We start from the raw sequence: 25,333 nt of genomic DNA on the forward strand, positions 1-25,333 counted from the left end.
CTCCAACCCCAGCCCCTTCCCTTGGGGCATTGAATGGAGGGCTTTCTTCCTCATGTGCTCGCTCGATGACCGCACCAAGTTCGAGAATACCATGGAAGTGTGCTCAAACTTCACCAGCATCCAAGACATGCATAAGGAGGCAAACAATGTGATGAATAAGGCGACGACGGAGGAGTTGAAGACGCTAATTCCTGACCCAATGAAGGGCGCTATGTCAGTGGACATCCTACGTTGGGTCATGAATCAGGCCGACGCCGGGGATGCTGGACATCGGGCGAGATGGGCCAACTATTGGGAGTACATGGCTCCTCAAGACCAACGTGCCGCAACGTTCTGGACTAGGACGTTGGTGGCGCCGGAGGTCATCGTGCTGGAAGCGGGGGAGGAAGAAGAAGCGGTGAAGGTGGTGGTCAGGGCGCCGAGCCAGGCCACCGTACTATGCCAATCGATCTAGACGACGACAAGGATGACGAGACGATGCATGCTATGGTTCAGCCGGAGGACAACAACAAGGCCAAGGGCCCCACCGCTCCAAGCGCCTCCAGGGTCGCCGCGGCTAGGATTTAAAGCTACTATGTAAGATTAACCTTGAATCCCCATTTCCCTTATACTCAATCCTGATCGGAACCCCAAAATCCATCGCTAGTTAGTAATCATGAAGAAGTTTTGATCAATCCTATGGCTATTTACCCCGATTCTCCATTCCCCTAGAATGCGGATGGATTACGCAGACCGAATCTAAACGCGGATCGAATACGAAATAGTAAGCGAGGAGGTGGAAATAGGGCTTACCGCCATTGCCGAAGTGATGCGGGTGATGTTGCTGATGCCGGTGATGGAGGCTGGTGGTCGCCTTGCTGCTCTCCGTCCGTTGATCGTCGCCGCCGGTGTGAGAGTTGGAGAGTGAAGAGATGGCTGTGGAAAAACTGCCGATTCGATGATTCCTAGCGGGCCTGATTGAAAGATGCTTTAATCATCGCGCAATGCAGGCGAAACAGTGAATACAGATAACAGCCTTTTTTTTCGCGCGGACCTGATTGGCAACCAAACACGCCGATGTGTATGTATGCCTCATGCTGCATGCAGCGAGGCAGGGCCCTGGTCACTGACCAATGTAACGCACGTTCTGAAACAGAAGAAAACGACGCTGGCATGCGCGCCAATGTGACACAGTCCGTGAAACAGAAGAAAATGACACTGGCCCGGCTCGCCTCACTGTTTTGGTTGGTGGATGAGTCGGCGCATTTTTGTTCTCGCTGACCATGACCGGAACCCGATTCGTTCCTGGACGGCGTGCCGACGATCATGGCAGTGTCTTTTCCCGGCATAGATTACGATTAAGCCGCAGAGGTTGCAGATGCATGCATGCATGCACGCACCCAGCTGTACAGCAAACAATGGAACCTTTCCTGCTAGCTTTGTCCTGTCCAGTGTCCATACTCACGGCCGCCATGAGACGAGCTTTCCAGCTCTGCGATCGGCAAAGCCAGCTTCGATCAAACCAAAAGAGCTCCCTCCCTCCCTCCAAGATACTACACCACTTGCATGTACACACCAAAAAGGAAGCTTCCTTGATTATCTGTGGTTTTTGCATTTAACTACTGGTACGATCAATCACCAAAACTTTGCTCTTTTGTGGGTAGAAAGCACCAAAGCCTATTAGTTGTTGCATATACTACACCTTAATGGTCCAAAGCCCGTTCTTTTGCATCCACATGTCGATGCTATTTTTACCCCGCAAAATAGTGTGCCAAACATTAGAAAGTATAAAGGAAGGGGAGGTCCTCTCTCACTACTTCCTTAACTCTAGTGTGCATAAGTAACGCCACATGATTAGAGACACTCCTTTGGGCATCTCCAACGCCGACCTCCAAATCGGACATGGTATCCATCAGCAAACCGGTTAGGATCAGTCCACGGACAATGATGCGGGAGCTGACCATCCAACCGTGTCCGCATACATTTGAAAGCAAATTTTAACAAATTGGAAACAATTCATCACACACGACCGGATTAAGCAAAGTTCATACATAATTGGACATAATTGACATAAAACGTATGATATTTTGTCCGTTTAAATAAAAGCTAAAAGAAACTAGGAGGCTAATTTGTAGCGGACTTTGACCTCGTACGCATAGCCACCCTGGCCGACCGCACCACCTTCATTGTCCGTGTCGTTGTCGTTGTCGTGGTAGTCCTTCCAGCGGCGGAAGGGCGCGGGGTCGCGACAACCTTGTTTGGCAGCCACCTGGCACTCGCGTAGGAGCTGCTCCGCTTCCTCTTGCACCATGCGGAGGGCCGCCGCAACCATTGTCGACCCCGGCCGTGGAGGCCTGGCGGGGGTCTTGCCCCTGCTGACATTGGTAGAGGTGTCACTTAGCAACCATTCCTTGCCAATCTTGGCGAGCTCCCCGTTTAGGCGGTGGTGGTGCCACGATGCCGTCTCCATGGTGGTGACGGACTGGTCGAGGACCCAGGCCGCCGTCAGCCAGAGGTCATTGCAGACGCAGGCTGGCGCCTCGTCCGACTTGGCGAGCGCGAATGCTCGACCGACATGATGACCCGCGATGATGAGGAACCGCCGTCACCACGGCCATCGATGAAGTGGAGGACCTGGCCGCGCCAGTTGCGTCGCGACAGTGACCCAGGCCCGTCGATCCGGGCGTAGCGGCTACGCATTGGCGACGTTGACTCGCCCTTTACGCCGTGCCCGATTTGGACATCGTGGTTGTGTGTGTGTGTGGGGGGGGAGGACTCCACCTTAGCACGGCGGAGAGGCGACGCCGCCTCCTGCTTGACGTGGTAGCGCGGTGGAGTGTGGGTCCTTCTTCAGATGGCCCACGGCGGCGCGTGTGATGCCAGATCATGTTCTGGAGCTATTGCTCCATCAGCAGCTCGATCTGCCAGAGCAACTCCTTGTCCGAGGATGTGGGCTCTGAGAGGAGGCGCGACTACTATGGTGGTGCATGGTCCTTCTCATCTCCCGGGAGTTGATAATCTCCTCCTAGTCGGAGGAGCCGGCGACCATGGTGGCGCCATGATCCGGTGGGAGATCCGGAACCGTCGCTGTGTGCGCGTGGAGAACTACGACATCGGCATGGTGTGGAGGCGGTGTTGTCACTGGCGCTAGAGTAGTGAGGATCGGAGAGGGCTGGAGAGTGGTGCGGTGTGGACGGTGCCAGAGGTGTGCTTACATGCATAGGCGCGACGGCCAGGCGAAGAGATTAGAAGCCGACTTCAATGCGGGGCAACGACCGGAGTAGGTTTCTCGGTTGTCGCGTCTGCATGAAGCGGCACCGTCCGCTCGCCCGGTCGCGTCGCTTTGACCAACATCAATTATGGCTTGTCAAGTCCCCTCTGAAGTGACGCTAACCGGCATAAATGCGCGCCAACCGCTTCGCATAGGAGGGTTTTAGAAGTCGGGGGGGTTCCGGGTGGGACCGGGTTGCAGGACGCGTGCGGTCCGGAAGCCCGCATAGCCTCCCCCGTTTTGCTTCTGGTTTGTGGGAAAACGGACATCCGGACAGCCCGGGGACGGATTGGGTGCCGCGTTGGATGACAAAACACGTCCGGATAGCTTGATATGGGACGGATGTGGGCGGTTTAAGGATCAACATTGGAGATGCCCTTATACAACTTAAAAGTGTCCTCACAATAACTAATGGAAATTGTTGCTCTCAAGAAGGGATGTCGAAAATTCTATCTAGTTTAACATAAAGTGCATCAGTCTATTATTAGACAATGTAAAGATTCTACCACAGAGTTCAAGCTCTTTTAGACCCCTATGTTCAGTAATAGAATTAATGAAAAATGACCACCTTGAGAGGTTCTTAGATTTGTTTCCCTGTTTACTTCTTCTAATAACATATTAAGGTCACCACGAATTACACACTGGAAGTTATTAAATACCTAGCCTCTAAACCAAACCAATAAGAAACTCATCCTTATATATGGTATACTTAATAAACCTACAACCGTCTGTATCTATACAAAAAAGAGATTAGAGAAGAGAACTAAAGATTTTGTGTATGTTCTTCTGTTCATTGTGTTGATTGCTAGTTGCTATTTGATTGGTATATTAGTTGTCAAAATATTACTTTTGTGGTGGTCATGTTGGTTGCGGACTTGTATCCAGTTACATACTTGTATTACTGTGTGGTTGTATAAGCCACAGTGCCATATTATTCATTGAGATGCTAAAAATAATTACTCTGGCATTATGTTGCACATATTGTTAATTATTGATTGGTGTATTTATCGCTAATTATAATTATTTTATGCCTTTAAAAACCGGGCATCGAACCGGTGAACCGATAGTCCGAACGGTGAACACCTAAACCAAGAGCCACAACGTTTCAATCACTGGTCCCATTTTTAAAACTACGCTTACAAGTGTCTAGACGGTAACTAATGAAAAATGTTGATCCCAAAGAGGGCAACCAAAATTCTATTATGTTTTAACATAAAAGTGGATCAACTCGATTACTATACCATGTAAAGTTTCTACCATAGAGTTCAAGCTCTTTCAGACCCCAATGTCCAATAACAGAACTAAAGAAAAAGGACCACTTTGAGAGCTTCTTGCATTTATTTTTCTCTCTACCTCTTCTAAGAATATTAAGGTCACCGCCAATTGCACAGGGAAAGTTATTAAAACCTAGCATCTAAACCAAATCAACATGTACACGTCCTTATCCAATGAATGAACAGCCCCATTAACATTGAACGGGTTCCACATTTCCACTTGAACCCAGTCCTTTTGTCCATAAGAACCATTCTTATCATAAACCTACTAGCTATGCAGGAGTCAGCTTCAAAAAATATCCTTCCTCACCCATAAGCAACCCACCAGAGGCACCAACAACAGGTTGCCAAAGTCAAACAAAAATAAATCTTCCACTAATCACATTAAACCACACTTTTTCATTTGTAACAGGTCACATATGTTCATATTTTGGTTAGAAAATTTGCGCGTACAATACATAATATCCATTCTTTGCAATTTACAAAAATGTGTTTTTGGGGTTAAATCCTGTATGGACCATGTGTGCGTATGAGACGAGCATTTTCCAAAGATCGGCGTTTCATCCTACATGTTCTGGTTATCACGGGATTGGTGTTGTATGCGAGCTACCTCATCACCTTGCATCCGTCGGCCGTGTACTTTTGTTCGGTTATTGCTTTATTTATAAAGCTGAGCGAAATTCAGAGAGAGAGAGAGAGAGATGAGCATTTTCCAAAGAAACCAAATGTAAAAGCACAAAGGGGCATCTATTTTCCATTGGCCAAAATAATCAATACTGTTGCCCCCCTAAATCCCCAATGACATGGTATGCTTTCTCTCTTCTGCCAACTTGCTCTGCCTCCCTCCCTCCCCTGACCTCCCTCCTTCCCCATATAAAGATTCCAAGCTTCTCCCACCAAACACACAAAGCCATTAAAGGCGGCCGGGCTTCCCATCTCCCCACCGGAAAACCACCACGCCCCGCCGCTCTCCCTCCTCCTCTCCCTCTCTCCATGGCATAAGGCCGCGGCAAGAAGAAGCTAGCTTCCCTCACCTGCAAGAGCGGCATTGCTGCTCTTTCCTCCGGCCAGCTACTGTAGTTCTTGGTCGGCATGGCGGCGGGATTGCTGCTGCCGCAGGCGGCCAGGCTCTGCTTCTGCGTCTGGGCCGTCGCCGTCCTCTCGCTCGCCGGCTCCTCGGCCGCCGTGAACGGCACGAGCGCGGTCAGCGAGGCGGTGGTGGTGGACGCGCGGGCCGCCGTGGCGGAGACGGACTCGGCGTTCGTGTGCGCGACATTGGACTGGTGGCCGCCGGAGAAGTGCGACTACGGCACCTGCGCCTGGGGCCGCGCCGGCCTCCTCAACCTGGTAACCCCACGTCGCACACCCTCTCTGCTTCTGTCCTCTGTCTCACTCTCAAATTTGTTTCTTGAGACGCTTGAAATCTCTGCAAAAATTTAAAAAATTGTTTGTTTGAGCTCTGCATAGTACAGTATGAATTCTTTAGAACGCGGGCATCGTTTCCGAGGATATATGTTTCTGTTTGGTTGTTTTTCGGGTGTCGGCAGCGCCATGGATCTTTTGGGAGGCGCGTTGTGCTGGAATGGATAGGAATTTTGACAGCCTAGGGAGGAGATTACACGGACCTATAATCAATTCTGTCGGACCATTTCCAATTCCGTCCCTGCCAATCATGTGCAGATGCAAAAGCCCACTGCCCACCAACCTTCTTAATAAGAGCACTAGTACTTGCACTCCAAACAGATTGGATTTCAATCATAAGAATGACAAAATTTCAGAACTCATACCAGTTGTATCAACGGAATTTATTAATTTTCAGGTAAGTAATTTGGTCACTTTTGGCGCCGTCGCCATTTTTCCTGTTTCGGCGGGAAATGAGGCCTTCTGTATTATGGAAAAGAAAAAAGTCTTGAGGTCTTTGTGAAATTCCTGCATCCCAAATAGTATGGTTAAAAACATGTGAGATACTCTATGTAGAGCACGAGCAGTGTTTTTTTTAGGTATTTTCGTTGATTGTTTTTCGTGTGTCGGCAACGGTAGGGGTCTTTTGTGAGAGAGAATGGGTAAGAGATTACATGGAGTGTAATTCTCTCGGACCATTTCCGTTTTTGTCCCTCCAATCATGTGCTGATGCAAAAGACTAGTGCCTACTGGCCACTCCAAAACTACTACCACTAACCCTGTGATGTCATCCTTCAAACAAAAAAATTGGTTACATTCCAATCAATAGAACAACCCACAATTTAATATTTTTATTTGAAAAGAAACAACAACTAAACTCAGTCATTATTTTTGCGCGCGCCACCGTTTATCCCGGGTTAATTTGTGCAAAATTCCCTTCAAATTTATCCTGAAACTCCTGACGCAAGCCATGATTGTCTCCCTCCTTGCAGGACCTGTCCAGCAAGATCCTGCAGAACGCCGTGAAAGGTAAGGCACGCTCATCACCTTTCGCTTTCATGAATGCTGCCATGCTGGTGCCGATCATGGCATCTCTCCATTGAGTGAGCTCCACGGTACCAACCCCGGCGATTCTTTTCCTTCTTGCAGCCTTCTCCCCTCTCCGGCTACGGCTCGGCGGCTCCCTGCAGGACCTGGTGGTCTACGGCACCGGCGACACCGGTGCGCCCTGCTCTCCCTTCACCAAGAACACGTCGGCCATGTTCGGGTTCACGCAGGGCTGCCTGCCCATGCACCGGTGGGATGAGCTCAACGCCTTCTTCCAGAAATCCGGGTAAATTTTCGCAGTAATCAGTAACCCCAACTCTGTAGCTGTAAAAAAACACCTATAAGTAAATAAAAAATGATAATGATAATGTGACTTTATTGGCTTGTTTTCCTTTTGGTGATGATTGCAGTGCACAGATTGTCTTTGGGCTGAATGCGCTGAATGGCCGGGTCCCAATGCCTGATGGCTCCATGGGAGGGCCATGGGATTACACCAATGCTGCCTCTTTCATCCACTACACTGTCAGCAAGGGATATGATATCTATGGCTGGGAGCTTGGTATGTATGCTGATCAACATGATCTTTAAACAAATATAGTCACAAAAAACAGCTTCTTTTTCTTTTGCTATAATACTATTATCAAGTTACTTTACGGTACGAAAGAAATCCTGATAAGTATGATCAAGAGAGATCCTGATAGGTTTGAGCAAAAGAAATCCCAGACAAGTATGTCGGCGTCGATTAGGTGATGCTGAGCTATCATCACTTGTAAAGAACAAGGGGAAATATCACTAAATGATGCTCTCCTTTGCTTTTTCACGCGTTACTCAATGTACAAAAAGGGACACTTTTAGGAAATACCCTGAACTTGTCTTTCCAAAATGTTGCTTAAAATACAAACATTGTAAATCAGTACCTTTTGTACAGGTGTTTAGGAACTTACCGTGCTTCCATTGCAGGAAACGAACTCAGTGGCAGTGGAGTTGGGACTCGGGTCGGTGCAGATCAGTATGCCGTGGATGTGATCAACCTGAACCAAGTCGTTGACAAAGCATACCAAGGATCAAAACCGCTGGTGATCGCGCCGGGAGGCTTCTTCGACGCGGGTTGGTTCACCGAGCTGGTAGCCAAAACAAAGCCGAACCAGATGGATGTGATAACTCACCATATCTACAATTTAGGCCCCGGTATGCTCGCCATGACTCACCGTCGATTCGGCACTTGAACTGGAAACATGGAACCTGCATAAATGGATATAATTTTTTGGCTGTATCAGGTGTCGACACGCATCTCGTTGAGAAAATTCTCAACCCCTCTTACCTTGATAATATGGTAAGCACGTTCAGTAACCTTCAGGGGATACTGAAGTCCGCAGGGACATCCACCACCGCGTGGGTCGGCGAAGCTGGAGGGGCTTACAACAGTGGCCACCACCTTGTAACTGATGCATTTGTGTTCAGTTTCTGGTAAGCCAAGAAAATGATCAGCAGTTGAAGTTACTATCTGAATTCTGAAGTATAGTATTTATCAACCACGACATGTTGATGTTTCAGGTACCTGGATCAACTCGGGATGTCCGCCAAGTACGACACAAAGAGTTATTGCAGGCAAACCTTGGTTGGAGGGAATTACGGCCTGCTCAACACAACAACATTTGAACCAAATCCTGATTACTACAGGTAAGCTGCCATGCCTGAATTTCTTGAAAAGTTCCGCTACAGGAAAAACTATAATGTTTTTATTCCAAGGCCTTGAACACCATAAATCATGATTACATACCAGTTGATGCATGTCTAAAATCATTCCACTTATTAGAATGTGGCACCACATACTTAGTTTCCAAGTTAAGTATTGGTTCCATACATCCTGTGCACTGAAACATGATGCCAAACTTGCCATCTTCATGCAACTTATTCCTTCCTTCTTCTGCAGTGCTCTGCTATGGCATCGCCTCATGGGAACCAAGGTTCTCTCCACGACATTCAACGGCACAAACAAGATCCGTGCTTATACACATTGCTCAAAAGATTCGGTAACGAGCACGGGCGATCCACGCCCCCCTTCCATTTCGGCAACCGCCACTGCATTAACCAACTGACCTGTACTAAAATTTCTCCCTCTGAATTTTCCAGGAAGGGATCACCCTACTCCTGATCAACCTCAGTGGCAACAACACAAACCACATCTATGTGAACAGCGAGGGCGCCCAAGAGTTCGCGCATCCCCATGGCGCAAAGGAGCACAGAAGGTCCATTCCGAAGCTCGGCGAAACAGCTGGGCTCACAAGGCAGGAATACCACCTCACCGCCAAAGATGGGAACCTGCAGAGCCAACATATGCTGCTCAATGGCAATGTGCTGGCAACTGGTGCCAATGGAGCCATCCCCAAGCTGGAGCCTGTGCAGGTTGAGGGAACAGAGCCCATAACCGTGGCCCCTTACTCCATTGTCTTTGCTCATATTCCAGGCTTTTATGCTCCTGCATGTAGGTAAATTGTTGATTGGTTTTTGTGGGAAATTATTCCGTTATCGTAGGTTAGAGGAAGTGCTGGTGGGTGAGAAGCAAAGCATGCTCACCTGCAAATGAAGTAAGCTGTAAGGCTGCAATGTTTGTGATTCATCATTGTTTTCATGAAACGAAATGTCAAGAAAGTTTGTGCGTGCACATGAAAGGAAATGAAATGGGGAAAATGATTTCGACATTCTGTTCATACCGCTGTTGTTCTGTTTTTATTGACACTATTATGAACACCAAACACATGCTCCTTTTTGTTACAAATGCAGCATTTAAGCTGCTTTCAGTATATGATAGGAAAATTTAAAACTACGCCCTCCGTTCCTAAATATACGTCCTTTTAGAGATTCCACTATACAGACTACATTCGGATGTATATAGACGCCTTTTAAACATAGGTTCACTCATTTTACTCTGTATATAGTCTATAATGAAATCTCTACAAGGACTTATATTTAGGAACGGACGGAGTATATAGTAGTAGCCAGATTCTCCTGTGCATTTTCTGTCATATAAAACTGAGTGCAAATCAGGTAAAAACATGGCTATTGACAAAAATTAACTGGCTTCGCTGCTCCCTGAAGATCGACCTGCAGTTTCACAGGCAGCCCTGGACCACGTGCAGAAAATGGAAAGCAAATGGTGAATGTTTTAATTTTCTAAACTGAGACAGCATCCCATGATCCAGATATAAATTCCTTGTATTACAGTTGCCTTTACCAACATAGAACCTCTACTGGTAAACAGAAGAAAAATGTTGTTCCTAGCAGGTACAGTTCACACATATTACTGACAATGTCAGTCCTAGAAGCAAATTGTTTTTCAAGATTCCCCTGTTCCAAATCACCACATCCTCAAAGGTATGGGTACTGATTGTTATAACATATCATGCAGCATTCATTCGTTTCAACATCTCTTCTTTTTCTTCATTTCCAACTAGTGTAAACCCTGAGATTTCATACACAAGGAGAAGGCAAAGGGGAGAAAAATACATGACTATTGTACATGCAATGATCAAGCTATCTGAAAACAGAGTACTTGTTGATTAACAGGCAGAGTAGATAAGAGACTGTTTTGGCATCTTGAAAAACAGAAAGCATTCTAGATGTGCATGGGAAATAATGAAACCAGATAACTAACAGTTCGAAGTGGAGGTTTAATCAGCACAACTACCTGAAAATAGTCATCCATGATAAATTGGCAAGGGTGCCGATGGCTGAAACAGTGTCATACTACTCTGCATCTCCTTAGAAAGTTTGGGCATATGATGAAATCATGTACCACAATAACTAAGTGATAATAATAACACAAGTCAATAAGGTTCAGTCGTTCAGAAACAAAATGGAGCACCCAATGCTAAAACAAGCGCAATATCCCATGACAAGGATCTGAAACCACAAGTTGCTAGTATTTGCCTAAAAACCAGAGCATTCCATGCCCTCTGATTAAAATGCACTTCCTGGTTATTTTTCACAGTTGCAGAGATACTACGTACTGACAGAAAAGGGGCAAAATGAGGCATTTTTTCGGCATCTCGATCATCAATTAGAGTCTACTAAGTCAGCTACCTGATTACATACATATTTCCCCTACATTAGTCTCGAAACAATAATTATTCACCTGGCAGGACACTTCGGCATCCATGATCCATCACTCAGCTAATGCCCAAGGACATGGTGATCACCTCGGCCATGAGTGAAGGGCAGCTCCTGCTCAGATGCTGGAAGCCTTCGGTGGCCACGACCGCCCTCAGGTTCGCCGGCGCGGCGAGGAAATCGAAGCACGCCTTCTTCAGCCCCTCGCAACGGTGCTGCTCGGCCAGCGCCAAGACGATGGCCGCCGAGCCCACATTTATGCACTCGCAGAGCTTCTCCTCGCAGATCAGCTTCAGCCGCCTCATGCCGTACCTGTCCGCGGCGACGAGGAGGTGCTGGCAGGTGACGTCTTGGTCCTCCTTGCGCGTCTCCGGCAACAAGCCCGTGTATGCGAAGCGGAGCAGAGCCTTGAACACCTCCGGCTTCATGTCCTCCTTGCCCTCCTTCATCGGCCCGAAGAGCTCGGCGGCGAAGACCGAGGAGCGGGCCGCGAGCACGCACCGGTGCGCGGCGACGGTCTCGCCGCCGACCTCGAACACCACGTCGGCGCCCTTCTCGGTCTCGAGGAGCCCGGCGAGGTCCCGCCGCAGGTCGCACGCGGGCACGGACACGAAGCCCGCCGCCGCGTCCTCGGCGCGGTAGTCGCGGACGACGACGATGTCGCACCGGACGGTGAAGGAGTCGTTCCTGAGATGCTCGGAGCCCTCCAGCTCCTCCCTGGAGACGAACGTCGTGTACACCCAGCCCCTCCCGGGGGTGAAGTCGTCCACCGACGCCGACGCCAGCGCCGCCCCCTCCTCCTCCTCCTCCTCCGCCTCGCCGGCGAGGCGGATGTCGTACTGGGCCTTCACCGCCGGCGCCGCCGCGACGCCCTCGTCCTCGTCGAGCATCAGGGAGAGGGACACGTAGTCGGCGACCTCCGCGCGCACGCCGTTGGGGTAGTAGTCGATGCGCCAGCGGTGGCCGCCGATGTCGAAGGGGCGGGACTTGACGCACTCCCCGGTGGGAACGCCCTTGGTGCGGGAGTAGCCGTGGACCGTGAGGAGGTGGTGCCCGCTCGCCGTGTCGGCGACGATGGCGGACGCGGACCTCCGCGGCTTGCCGCCGGACGGCATTGCCGGCCTGCTCGGCGGATTTGGTCGCCGCTGCTGTGGGTGAGGGTTTTTGCGCCGCGCCGCGGGCCCGCGGTGAATGGGGAACAGAGGAAGCAGAGCATTGCAAGCTTGGGCTGGAGCTCACCGGGTCCCCACGTGTCATGGTCTGTAAGCAAACCAATATCTTCGAGTAGCCCTCTCTGTGTTGGGTAGGATTGATCACACACCATTCCTAGATGGACTCATCAACCTACCGGATCCTCTAGATATATAGGTTTGAAGAGATAGTTTGGTTTATAGAAAAAACAGAGGAAAATTACAGAAACAGATATTTTTTGTTTCCTTTTGTTTCATTTGTTTGGTTCAAAGGTATGGAGCAAATAAAATGTGGTAAAGAAATTATATTATGTCACTATTGAAGAAAAAATATGAAGTGATTTTTTTGAGCTCAAAAAATATGAAGTGATTTTACAATCCACGCAGACCTCTTTTTAGAATTTCTACGCGCAGTGTAAGTGGAGTTTTTAGTGGCATCGTAAAATCCTAACTACACTCTTTTATGTGGTTCGACTTTGATTTGACCGTGCTTATCGGTATTGTCGTATTTTTCTTATCCATGTAAACCAAGCAAGTAAATGTACATAATTTCGTGTTTTTTATTGATTTGTTTTGCATCTGTGCATTTTCCCCATCCATATGTTTCCAGATTCTTGCAGAGCAAGTAGGGTATGAAAAGCTATATCTTCAACCTATATTTCCCTGAACATAATAACCCTAGGTCAGTATGTGTAAGAATATAAATTATCAGATATATCTGTATACTTAAAAAGAACGCAAGCTTTCCATTTCACCTTTCTATCCACCATCCCTTCATCCAACCTTTCATGTATAATAATCAATCACCTTAATTTACGTACCTCCAGAATCAATTTCACTTTTATTTACTTACCAAGCTTCTAATCAAAATACAAGGTAATTCATGGGCAGAATTTGATGAACATTTATTTACAGAATCGCATTATTATTGACAGGTAAATCACAAGCTAACGTACTAAAAAAGATACACAAGTTAATATAAAAGGATACACAATTCATAATAACCCGAAGTCGGAGGTGTGAATCCTGGATTAGAAATGCAGCCTCTTCAGGTGGTAGACTTATCCTTCTCAACACTTCCATGTCCAGTATTGCCTATTATTATATGTCGATGTTGTGTTATCTAAAACTTTCATTGAAAGATTTGATAAACATAGGAGGCGCTTTCTTCTGGCGGGGGGAGTGGGAGAAAATGATACTATCTTGTCAAATGGTCTCAAGTTTGTAAATTTAAATGCAAAGCTGGCTTTGGGATCAAAGATTTACTTAAGCAAAAGACCAGTCTCCTTGTTAAATGATGGTGGAAACTTGACAATCAAAAAGGGCTTTGGAAGGATATCATTTTTGCCAAGTACCTGAAAAATAGATACTATTTGCAACTGTGAAGAAAAGTTTAGTGACTCCCTTATTTGGGAAGCTACAAGTTAAAGATCACTATATGGCTGGAAGAAAGGATCAATGCCGGCAATAGTCTATATTTCCAGACTTTGGAAAGGTCCTATTGGAGATAACCTTCCTTTATACATCGAATCCCCTCAGTTTCTTAGTAGCTGTAATATGCAAGACACTATAGTTGATAAATGTTACTCAATAAACGTGAGTACCTTCTTTACCCCCCCCCCCCCCCCCCCCCCCCCCCAGCCTTGCAACTAAGGCTGACCAAGTAGTTTGGTCCCTTGGCTACAAAAAGATTTTTACTACTAAATACTTTTATGAACATAATGGAATGAACCTTGTTGGCTGTGATTTTAAATGGATTTGGAGTGCTAAATTCCCTTTAAAAATCCTGATATTTTTTATGTAAATCGTGTGGAAGAATCATACTCTTTGTGCATGTGGGTGACACTGAGAAGTAATAAATGTTGAGGAAATCATCACTGTGAAAGCAAGGATTTGTGAATATGGACTTGATGATTGGTTTTATTTTTTTCAGGCCTCGAGTGTGAGAGAAGTTAAACACCCCAAGTTAATTTTCACAACTGCACCATGAAGAGAAAATAAATAGAATGAACTCAAACGACATGCTACCACATGACGGTTGCAACCAACCGCGCGTCACCGTGTTCTTGACTTGTCCACAAGCGTGGCGCAACAGGTGATTATGCTCAGCGATAAGTATTTTCATCCCTTTAGCATTTAGCACTACTTCTAGTCAGCCAATCAAGGAAGACAAAATAAGGTGATTTTTTTGCAGCCAGTAGGATATATTATGCAAGGATAGTTGTCGCAAAAAGAAAAATATGAAATGATAGTAAAATTAAATTAGTAATACAAATACTCTGATTACATTAGCCTAGCCTAGAAACAACAATGATTCACCCACTCACTAATCCTGGCTAGAACGCTTATGAGCTCGACCAAGATAGAAGGGCAACTCGAGGTCAGATGCTGGAAGCCGTCGGTGACCATCATGACAGCCAGGTGTGCCAGAGCGGAAGATCAAAATAATGAAGGGGAGGAGACAAGTGAAGGGAAGGCGGAGGTGAATGACGTGGAGACCCGGGGCTTTCTAACAGGAAAAGGGGAACAAGGTTAAGGAAAAGCACACAGGTGGTGGGAAACGGGAGGGGCGAAGGACGTCGACGCCATTAAACCAGTGAACCCCGGTTATTTTTTTGCCTCCTAGCCCTTATATTGGTAGATTTTTTTTAAAGGAGGGGTGAATAAGGAATGGTTGTTGTAATGCTTGTAACAAGAAATTTTAAATATCAACACATGATATGGTCTTGTTGTAACAATGTGGTTACACAACCTAGTAAAGGTCTTCATAGGTGCACCACCTAGTAAAAGCCCTCATTGGCTTGCGAAATAATTTGGCGGCCTTTCATACGGTGAGTTTCGATGAGTCCTTGGGCGCCTGCTGCCATGAACAAAGTGGTCGCCCACTGCAGTAGGTATTGAAAGTTTGTTGGGCATTGGCAGCTCAGGAGCCTGTGATGGAGGCTGAAACGGGCGGTAGTTATTCAGCGGAAACTGATGCATAATTCGTCCAAGGGCAGCTGTGTTAACCATGGGGTATGCTGGATGGGCGTTCATTGGACCTGATGAGATCCAACCGGCAAGATGTACCGAGTTAGGTTGGAAGGTTGGTTGATGCTGCAATGGCAATGCCTGCTGGTAGTTGACATAGTCTGAGCGTGTACAATCAACATACCCAACATGACTCCCACTGTACCTAGTAGTTAATGTATCCAAGAAGCCAAAGCTTTGATGGGATGTCAAGTTTGACCCACCATTCTGAGCTCGATTTAGCGCAATAACCACTTCCTGGGCATGAGAACTCGGGCATCGATTTCTAGTCACATTTACGGAGTGGCTTGCCTGTACGCTTTGGGGGTAAGCATCTAGATCTTGATTTGGCATATCAATTACATTTTTAGGACAAGACCTGAGTTGTTGATTTTCGGTTACAGTTCCAGAGCTGCTTGCTCGTAAAATCAGTCACAAAGTTGGAGTGTTGCTCAGATACTTTGATAACACACAGGGGAAGTGGGAGCAGTGGTCATCCAATTCAGCAGCAGGGCAGGGTACCATTGTCTTCAGTATTTTATTTCCCATGTCAATAGAGATCATTTGCGCCTTCTTGATGTCCAACCTCACCAAGCAATTCATGTGGACAACATCATCACCATTGATGCTCAGGGTGGGGAAAGATGGTAGCAAGTTCATTATTGATGAGTTACCAGCAGTGTTGTCCCCAAGCCCAGCCAACAAAGCAGAATGGTCTTGGTTCACAACCAATATGTCATCACCATGAACACGGCACCCCCTGCGCCAACCATCGTCCGAAAGGAGTCTTTTCCATATGACGGACCTCCAACCAATTAACTTGTGAGGCTCCATGGAGTCCAAATCATTGTTCTGTTTCACAAAGGATGGATCATCACAAGTTTTATCCAGAAGATATGCCGCCGCAATGCCTTCTTCATCTTTGTTTTTTGGGGGTAAAGAAATAAGTTCGATCTCGACTAACTTGAGCGATCCATTGATGCAAGTGATGTCTCGAATGACCCATGGGCACAAATGACAATCAGCCTCGTTCCCAGGCATCAGGCCAGGAAGTGGGACAAACCACACGCATGCATAAGTCTCATCAGAGAGCACGTCGCACACCATAATACCCCTCCAAAGATCGACCCAGCCTAGCAGGCTCCCTCCAAGGGGGATTACCTTGTGCGATGCAACAAGAAGCTGCTCCTCAATCGGTGGTTTCTCCAGATAAGCAGGTTTCTTGGTCCATGCTCTCGACACCGACGAGTACAGGTGAAGTTCATATCCTCCTTGAGCATCATCACGGCTCGGGCACAGACCAGCCAGGATGTACTCCCCGCCGTCGCCGCAACAGTGAATGCCAAGATCGCGTGCCACGAGGAAGCTACGACCCGGTGGGTCCGGAATCCGGGAGAGCGTCGGTGGTCTACCTGGAACGGCCTGGTACATGTAGTACTCACTGGACCGCCGCACGAGTCTGGTGGACCAGTTGAGCGGCAGGTGCAGGAGAAGGAACTGCTTCTCCGAGCGGACAACGCGTGGCTCGCCGGCGAAGTTGGCATGCTGGAGGCCGGGGCAGTGGATGCACACGTAGGAGAGGGCCGGCGGGTGCGCGAAGCAGATGGAGACCTGGACGGCGTGGCCTTTGCTTGTCTCGGCTGCCGCCGTGGTGGAGTTGTGGCGGTCGGCAAGGTAGACCCTTGTGTCGAGGCTGATCCATGGCGGGAGGCCTTGGGAGGCGTTCAGCTCTGTTATGGTGGGCGGGTTCAAGCAGGCCGCGACCCTGGTATCTGATCCAGTCATTGTTCTCGGCCGAGGGGTAGATCTGATTTGTGCGTGTTGCCGATCTGTGTCTGAGCAGGTATTTTTATGGGATCGATGATGGGTGCGCAGGGAGAAACCGGGTCGGATTTGAGAGGTGGCTTCTCGATCGTGTTTGGGTAGGATTGTGTCGCCAACATCTATCTACGTACGAGGCGGAAGGCTCGTGCCATATACTCTGCGAGCACAAAGCCGGTGAACTAATTGTGGTTCCCTCCAAAAAAAAACTAATTGTGGTTTCGTACTAAAAATTGGTCCGCGAGTATGGACGGTGAACAACGCGACGGGCACAAGCCGTCCAACATGCTGGACCGGCCAATTTTTAGCAGGAAACCACAATTTATAGCTGGATCCATCGGGACGCAACTTAGTTTGATTGACATCACGTACATAACCTTGCAAATACTCTCGATCCTCGTCCAGCTACACAGACGTCTGCGACGAGATCAAGCTAGAGATCAAAGATGGATGAGACGGCCGCGCCGCTGCCCGAGGCGGTGTCGCTCCCGGACGACGCCATCCGTGAGATCCTCGTCCGCGTGGAAGGCACGGCCACTCTCTTCCGCTGCGCCGTGACGTGCAAGAGCTGGAGCCGCCTCGTAGCCGACGCCTCCTTCCTTCGTCGTCGCTGGCCGGATGATCATGGGGCGAGCCGCTTCCTCGCCGGGTTCTTGGCCCCGAAACGGCTCGACCGTACGGACCCCGACTTCCGGACAGGGGAGCCCATGTTTGCGACGTTTTTTGTCCCGACGCCACGGTCGGTGTTCTCCCGCCGCTCCCTCAGCTCCTTTTTCCCCAACGCCGACGCGTGCAACCTCGACTGCGCGGAGCCGCTCACTGCGCGCCGCGGCCTCCATCTCGTGCGCCTCTCCCCGAACGTAGCTGCTGGCTATAAGTATGGCAAGTCTGTTGTTCATCTGGCCGTGTGCAATCTGCTTGCCGGCGTGTGCGAAGTGCTTCCCCCACTATGCGGACATTTGGACTTCCGTGAGAGCAGCTACACCATCCTAACTAGTGCAGACTACTCGTCGAGCGCAGAGCAACAGTCTTTGCAACCAGGCTACTCGACCTTCTTTAAAGTGCTAATCATCGCCCCGATGAAATTCGGCCCGCCCAGCCTTTATAGGTTCTCATCCAGTGAGTCAAGGTGGAGTAAGCCTATAAAAATAACTTTTGACACTGCTGGAGGAATCCGTGACTGTAAGCATCCCGATGCCATTGTGTCCCGCGGTAAGGTGCATTGGAGCGTCCGGAATTGGTATCCTTACTACTCTCTTAACATGAACATGGAGACGTTGCACATCTCTCAGACAATGATCATGGACAGGATAACTTACTCGGAAACCAACAAGACCCACAACTTGCGGTCACCGCTGAAGGGACACCCTTGGTGTTACTTCTGTCAAGACCAGGCCTCCAACTAAAGGTCTGCACGCGGCAAGATGGAAGAAAGAGCGAGAATGGTGCTGTTGTCAAGGCCACGTGGCTCACCACGCGCACTGTCGAGTTGAAACCACCTAGTCCGATTAAAAGAAGGCCAGAGAAAATATACCTGAGATTGTTAGGAGAGAAGAGTGGAACGATGCTACTCAAGGATAGTCAGAGACACATTTACATTGCTGACGTTGAGACAGGAGAGATGGAGAAGTCTGAGTTGCCTGGCGGTTTTGATGGGCTTAACCGTCGGAAGGTCGTGCTGTTCGAGATGGACTGGTTGGCGCTATTTGTTTCCCGGCTCCGGAAGTGGTAGGTGCATGTATGTAAGTCGAGTTTACGCACAAAAAGGTCAGCCCAAGGATTAGTTGTTTTTTTTGTTCTGTCATGTTTCAGCGTTGGGTGGATCATGAGCATCATTGTTAAGCCAAGTCACGCTTGTTACTGGTTTTGCCCAACATGAACTCCATTTTTGGTCTTTAGCTTGTTACTTGTTTTGAGTAGCTTTGATAAGACATTTGAGAAATTTATGCATTTGATTCCTATTTTGTATAAACGTGTGGAAGCATCAGGCTCTTGTGCATGTTGGTGACATTGAGAAATAACAAATGTTGAGGAAATCCTCAGTCTAAACACAAGGATTTGTGAAGCTAAACAAGATGGACTTGACGGTTGCTTCTTCTTTTTTTATGCTGAGGGTGTGAAGAAGTTAATTCTCATAATTTCATAATGCTATCATGTGACGACACTTAACCAGCCCGCATCACTACTGTCAGATGGTGTGGGACGGCTTTGCGTGATATAAGTACTTTAGGTGTTCGATGAACCATGTAGTTCTTTGATAAAGGGAAATATAATAAAGCTTCACGTCCTGAACTAATTTCTACCGAGCGGCGTTGGGGCTCTCCATGTCCTATTATCTGATGAACATGGGGTAGCACCGCCCCTCATAGAGGTGAATTCGCCAACTGACTCCAACGCCATCGATGCTGCTTGTCCTGCCTCAGCCTCCAAGCTGGCGAGACAGATATCTAATCGGACCTTTGCCGTCACAACAACGTCTTTGTCTAGTATCAGGGATACGTAATCCGTGACCGACGAGCTCTTGGATCCTCTCTGCATAGTTTTCAGGACATCTGTCGATTTCTAGTTTCTCTAGATGTTGCCGCATGTGTTTGTAGATGCGCGGATTAATAAAAAAACGTTGCACAATGGATGTTCAATCAGCATATCTATCTAAAAAATAGTCATCGATGATAAATTGGCAAGTATGTCATTTCTCAAACAAAGTGATTTCTACTTTGTATCTCCTTAGAAAGATAGGTAGATGAAATCATGTACCACAAGAAGTAATAAAAATATAATAACAACATATAAGTAAACACGATTCAGAAACTATGGAGCACCGAATGCTTAAGCAAGTTCAATATAAGACCACGAGCTACCATTGCCAAAAAACTTGAGCATTTTCTATGCCCTCTGATTCTGACGCACGTCATGGTTAACTGGCACAGTACATTGTGGAGATGCAATGAACGGACAAAACGTCGGCAAAACGAGGCTAATTTTTCATCTCGATCTTTAACAAGCTATAGGAAATGTCACGGATAAACTAAAACAGCTGCCTGATTACTGCATTAGTCTAGAAACCCAGATTCACCATTGCTGGAACACTCATGGACATCATCCATCACTCACCTAATGCGGCAAGCACATGTCCATGAGCTCCATCATAAGAGAAGGGCAGCTTTCCCACAGATGCTGGAAGCCGCTGGTGACCATGACCGCCCTGAGCTTCGTCGGATCTGCAAGAAAATCGAAGCACGCCTGCTTTGGTCCCTCACAATGGTGCTGCTCGGCTAGCGCCAGGATGGTCACGACCGTGTCCACGTTAATGCACTCACAGATCCACTCCTCACAGATTAGCTTCAGCCGCCCCATGCCATACCTGTCTGCCGCGACGAGAATTTTCCGGCACGTGATGTGGTCGTTCGCCATCCCCTGCAGTGACAGTGAGCTCGTGTACGCGTAACGGAGCAGCGCCTTGAACACCTCCATCTCCATGTCTTCCAAGCGCACGACGCCAGCAGCGGCAACATTGCCCTCCTTCATTGGTCCGAAGAGCTCAGCTGCGAAGACCGGCGAGCGGGCCGCGAGCACGCAACGGTGTGCGGCGACGGTCTCATCGCCAACCTCGAACACCACGTCGGCGCCCTTCTCAGTCTCGAGGAGCTCACCAAAGTCCTGGGACGAATCGCATGGGGGCACGGAGACGTAGGCCACAGCGTTGTCCGTGGAACGGTACCTGTGTATGACAAGGATGTCGCACCGGACCATGAACGAGTTGTTCTTTAGATGCTTGGAGTTCTCCAGGACCTTCCTGTTGATGAACTTCGTACACACCCAGCGGCCCCTGGAGGTGAATTCGTCCACCGATGCCAACGCCAGCAACGCCGCCTGCTTCGCCTCCTCCTCCTCGCCCGCGAAACAGAATCTGAACTGGGCCTTCACCGCCGTCGCGCCATCTTCTTCTTCTAGTTCCAGGGAGAAGGACACATAGTCCGCAGCCTCCGAGCGATCACCGTTGGGGTAATAGTAGATGCACCAACGGTGGCCGCCGACTGTGAAGGGCTGTGAACCGATCCCCTCACCGGTGGGGACGCCCTTGGTTTGGGAGTAGTCGTGGATTGTGAGAAAGTGGTACCCTTCCGTTTTGTCGGCGACGATGGCGGATGCAGACCTCGACGGCGACATTGCCGGCCTACTCCTCGACATTGGCGGCGGTGAACGAAACAACTGTGCGTAGGATGGTTTCTTAAGTTCGATTTTGATATATACGACGCTGCTGCACTGCAAGCCGCACAGATTAAAAAGATGATGCAATCCAACGGTGCATGTGATACATCGTACTAAGGTGAGATTGTGGATTGAAATTATTGTCCCGTACGCTTAGGGGAGACGAAAGGAGGAGGGAGATCCTTTGGAAGATTTCGCCCAAATCTCCACACGTCAATTGTGGCTGAAACGATTTTGATGAACATGACGGTACATGTATAAGGGGTTTCCTGCATATATTTCTCACCTGTACATGTATATATACTGGCCTATGGCCACCTGGAAATACAAGTTGCATATTTCCTAACAATGTCGAAGATGCTTTCGTTCATAGTGATATCCAGGAAATACATTTTCAGGCTGCACATGACTTGAACACAAACCGTGAAAAGTTCTTATGCTGATCCTTTCATAGCATAAAGATCCAAGAGACTAGCATTGAGATAGACCATGCTTCAACAAGAAGGTATTTACGGACTGATTTGCATTCAAGAGGTTGGTATATCACTACAATGAATCAGCTTCAGTTAGCTGGCCATTACTACTACGTAATGCTAAGTGACTATCAGTGGATTTTGGCATAGTTATTCCTGACATGTCTGAGAGTTTTGTCGGGTCTTTATCTGGCTACATGTCTGTGAGAAAATAGTGTAAAATCCTCAAATACACCTCTATTGACAGAGGAAAGGTAAGAGTTATGTACGTCAGTGCCTCTCTTAGTTGCAGAACTGTAGCGACAACATGTAATGCAAGGACACTACAAAGAAATACTAAGATCACTTTATCAGCACATGCAGTCTATCAGTTGGTACAAAAAGGAAAAAAAAAACAGCCAAAATTCTGCGAACCTGGGAGAGTGGGTTCGTGGAGAAGTCTGGGATGGAGAGGAAATCATCCTCCGAGATGAACCCCTTGGTTCAGCTGGCAGAAGAAGCGTTATCTCTCCTGCTGTGAGACTTCAATTCAGTTGGGTAAAAACAACATCCCAACATAAATTAGACGAAAATTATGGTAATAAAAGGAAAAAATGTTGTGCTTTTGCTGACACTGCATATCATCTCCAATCGATACCTGACACATGTTCCTTTTCAATTTAAGATAGGAAAAAAAAACTGTACAGTAGTGCCCAGAATTGCTTTTACATTTCTGTGATATGAAACCATCAGCAAAAAACACTGTTATTGAAAAAAAAAGTGGCTTACTGCTGGCCACTGACGATTAAATTGTAATTTCACAGGCAGCATTGACCATATGCAGGGTATGAAGAAATGATTGTTGGATGTTTTAATTCTCTAAACTGTGATGGCATCTCATGATCCTCATCTGAATTCCTTGTTTTCTGATAGCCCTTAACCAACATGGCACCTCTAGTGGTAAACAGAAGCAGCCAACCGTACATCTGTTGGTTTATGATGTAACAGTGTTAAGTGATGAATAAAGAGGTACCTTTTTTGCAGTAAAAGGCAGACATATTGCCAACAAGGCGGCAATGAAAATTCTAGAAGCAAACTGATTTTCATGATTTGTACAGAATTTTCATGATGCATCCGATTCCTAAATCAGCACATCCTCAAAGGTATGGATATTGGTTGTTATATGTACCCTGCACAATTCCTTGGCAACAAGATCTCTTCTTTTTCATTGTTTCCAACTAGTGTCACATGTCAACCCTGAGTTTTGACCCAAGAAAGCAAAAGGGAGAAATTTACAGAAGCAACGTGGATGCAATGATCAAGCTATCTGGTAACAATCTCCTCGGAAAAAAAGAAAGCACAAGTGTGTTGCATTACTCATGCAAAGCGTTCTATATAGGCAGGTGAAATAATATAACCAGAAAACTGAGAGTTGCCCAGTCGAAATTAAATCAGCAGAGCTACCTGAAAAGTATCGTCCATGATAAATTGACAAGGGTGCCATTGCTGAAACAAGGTGATACTAGCTACCCCACAGTTAGTGCAGATGAATTCATAGACCACAAAAATAAGTTTAATAACATAAGTCAATAAGGTTCAGAGACCATAGAGTACCCATTGCTAAAACAGAAGCAATATATCATGTCAAAGACCTAAAACCCATGGGCTACCAGTATTAGTACCCAAAGCCTGAGCATTTTATTCCCTTTAATTCCAATGCATTCCAGGTTAACTGGCAGAATTGCGGGGATGCAGCGATATACTATAAGAGTCAAAGACAGCTAGCTGAGTAATTACCACTCGGCATGAACTACTCAACTAATGCGCAACATGGCCATGAGCGCAACCATAATAGAAGGGCAGCTCGTGCTCAGATGCTTGAAGCCGTCCGTGGCCACGAGAGCCCTCACATTATTTGGAGCAGTGAGAAATTCTAGGCATGCCTTCTTGAGCCCCTCACAGCGGTGCTGCTCGGCTAGCGCCAAGATGGTCGCCACAGTGCCGACCTCGATGTACTTGCACAACTTCTCCTCGCAGATCAACTTCAGCCGCCTCATGTCGTATCTGTCCGCCGCGACGAGTAGGTGCTGGTACACGGCTTCTTCGTCTTCCTTATTGCTCATCTCTGGCAATGAGCCGGGGTATGCGAAATGAAGCAAAGCCTTGAACAGATCTGGCTCAATGTCTTCTACGCGAATGACACCTTCGACATTGCCCTTCTTCATGGGTCCGAAGAGCTCGGCAGCAAACACCGGAGAGCGGGCAGCGAGCACGCACCGGTGTGCACAGACGATCTTACTGCCGACCTCAAACACCACGTCAGCGCCGTTGTCGCTCTCGAGGAGCTCGCTGAGGTGCTGGCGCAGGTCGCATGGGGGCACGGAGACGAAGGCCGCCGCGTCATCCACCGCGCGGCAATCATGAAAGACAATGATGTCGCACCGGATGGTGAAGGAAACGTTTAGATGCTCGGAGCTCTGCAGGTCCCAACTTTTGATTAACTTCGGGTGCTCCCAGCCGCTCCAGGAAGCGAAGTCCTTCACCGGTGACCATGTGAGGCTCAACTCCTGCCACAACTCCTCCTCGCACTCGTCCCTGTCGCCGGCGAGGCAGAAAGAGAACTGGGCCTTCACAGCCGCCGCGACATCCTCGTCTAGCACCAGCGAGAGGGATACGTAATCCTCGACCGCCGAGCTGAGGCCGTTGGGGTAGTACCCGATGCGCCAGCGATGGCCGCCGATGGTGAAGGGTCTGGATTTGACGCACTTTCCGGTGGGAGCGGTGATTCTGGTATCGGAGTAGCCGTGGATCGTGAGAAGATGGCGCCCTCTCGCCCTGTCGGACACGATGGCGGACCTCGACAGCTCTCCGTCGGCTACGGCGGCCGCCATTGCCGATGCGCTCCGCGGAATTGGGCGCTCGATCTTAGCTCTCGTGGGGGGATGGGCTTGCGCTACTGCTTCGGGCGGCGAGGGTTTAGCGCCGCGGCTATAAAGGAGGAGCGGGGAAGGAAACGCGCGAGACCGGTGGGCTGGAAGGTTCGCCCAAATCCCCACCGGGCCGGGCCCGCACGTCATCGCCCGTAATGGCTGAAACGAATTTTCTGATTACGAAAGCATGTGCGTTTCAAATACTCCCTCCGTCCGAAAATACTTGTCCTAAAAATGGTTGAAAATGAATGTATCTATAACTAAAATAAGTCTAGATACAACCATTTCTAAGACAAGTATTTCCGGACGGAGGGAGTAATTGTCAAAACAATCATAAATAAGACCATGTACTTTCAAACTGAGAAGATGAAAATGGAGGTATCAAAAGTTTTAAAATACTATATACTAGTGAGCATGGACGACAAAACGATCACACTCTTTTCCAAATTTCACATGTATGTGGTGTCATGCATGATTTTTCTCACATGTCCTAAAATTCTGCGATATGAATTCTCTCCGACCTAACATGGCAAGTGGCTCAACCTCCGGCACCACATATGAATCCAAGATGAGGTTATGATTTTCTGCATAGTTTGGCAGCACGTTTTTTCTCTAAAACCGTAGTAATTCGTAACCA

At 48.0% G+C, this 25,333-nt stretch overlaps 4 protein-coding genes across 4 annotated transcripts; 1 reads left to right on the forward strand and 3 right to left on the reverse strand.

Moving 5' to 3' along the window:
• Positions 1-5,416: 5,416 nt before the first annotated feature.
• LOC125515222 (heparanase-like protein 3) lies at positions 5,417-9,683 on the forward strand. The gene is made up of 9 exons (XM_048680662.1): positions 5,417-5,871; positions 6,918-6,954; positions 7,075-7,258; positions 7,383-7,531; positions 7,933-8,160; positions 8,250-8,439; positions 8,527-8,652; positions 8,906-9,005; positions 9,106-9,683. Exons 1-9 carry the CDS (start codon positions 5,617-5,619, stop codon positions 9,463-9,465), a joined length of 1,629 nt encoding a protein of 542 aa, XP_048536619.1. The 5' UTR covers positions 5,417-5,616; the 3' UTR covers positions 9,466-9,683.
• A 1,193-nt stretch (positions 9,684-10,876) lies between these two features.
• Positions 10,877-13,898, reverse strand: LOC125515223 (BTB/POZ and MATH domain-containing protein 2-like). The gene has a single exon (XM_048680663.1). The coding sequence runs from the start codon at positions 12,195-12,197 to the stop codon at positions 11,142-11,144; it is 1,056 nt and encodes a 351-aa protein (XP_048536620.1). The 5' UTR covers positions 12,198-13,898; the 3' UTR covers positions 10,877-11,141.
• Positions 13,899-20,216: 6,318 nt separating this feature from the next.
• LOC125512996 (BTB/POZ and MATH domain-containing protein 1-like) lies at positions 20,217-21,272 on the reverse strand. The gene has a single exon (XM_048678043.1). It carries the CDS (start codon positions 21,270-21,272, stop codon positions 20,217-20,219), a length of 1,056 nt encoding a protein of 351 aa, XP_048534000.1.
• Positions 21,273-23,580: 2,308 nt separating this feature from the next.
• On the reverse strand, positions 23,581-24,657 carry LOC125512876 (BTB/POZ and MATH domain-containing protein 1-like). The gene has a single exon (XM_048677946.1). It carries the CDS (start codon positions 24,655-24,657, stop codon positions 23,581-23,583), a length of 1,077 nt encoding a protein of 358 aa, XP_048533903.1.
• Between the last annotated feature and the right edge of the window lie 676 nt (positions 24,658-25,333).

The sequence above is a fragment of the Triticum urartu genome, chromosome 6, assembly GCF_003073215.2.
Source record: "Triticum urartu cultivar G1812 chromosome 6, Tu2.1, whole genome shotgun sequence".
In the NCBI taxonomy this organism is placed as follows: domain Eukaryota; kingdom Viridiplantae; phylum Streptophyta; class Magnoliopsida; order Poales; family Poaceae; genus Triticum; species Triticum urartu.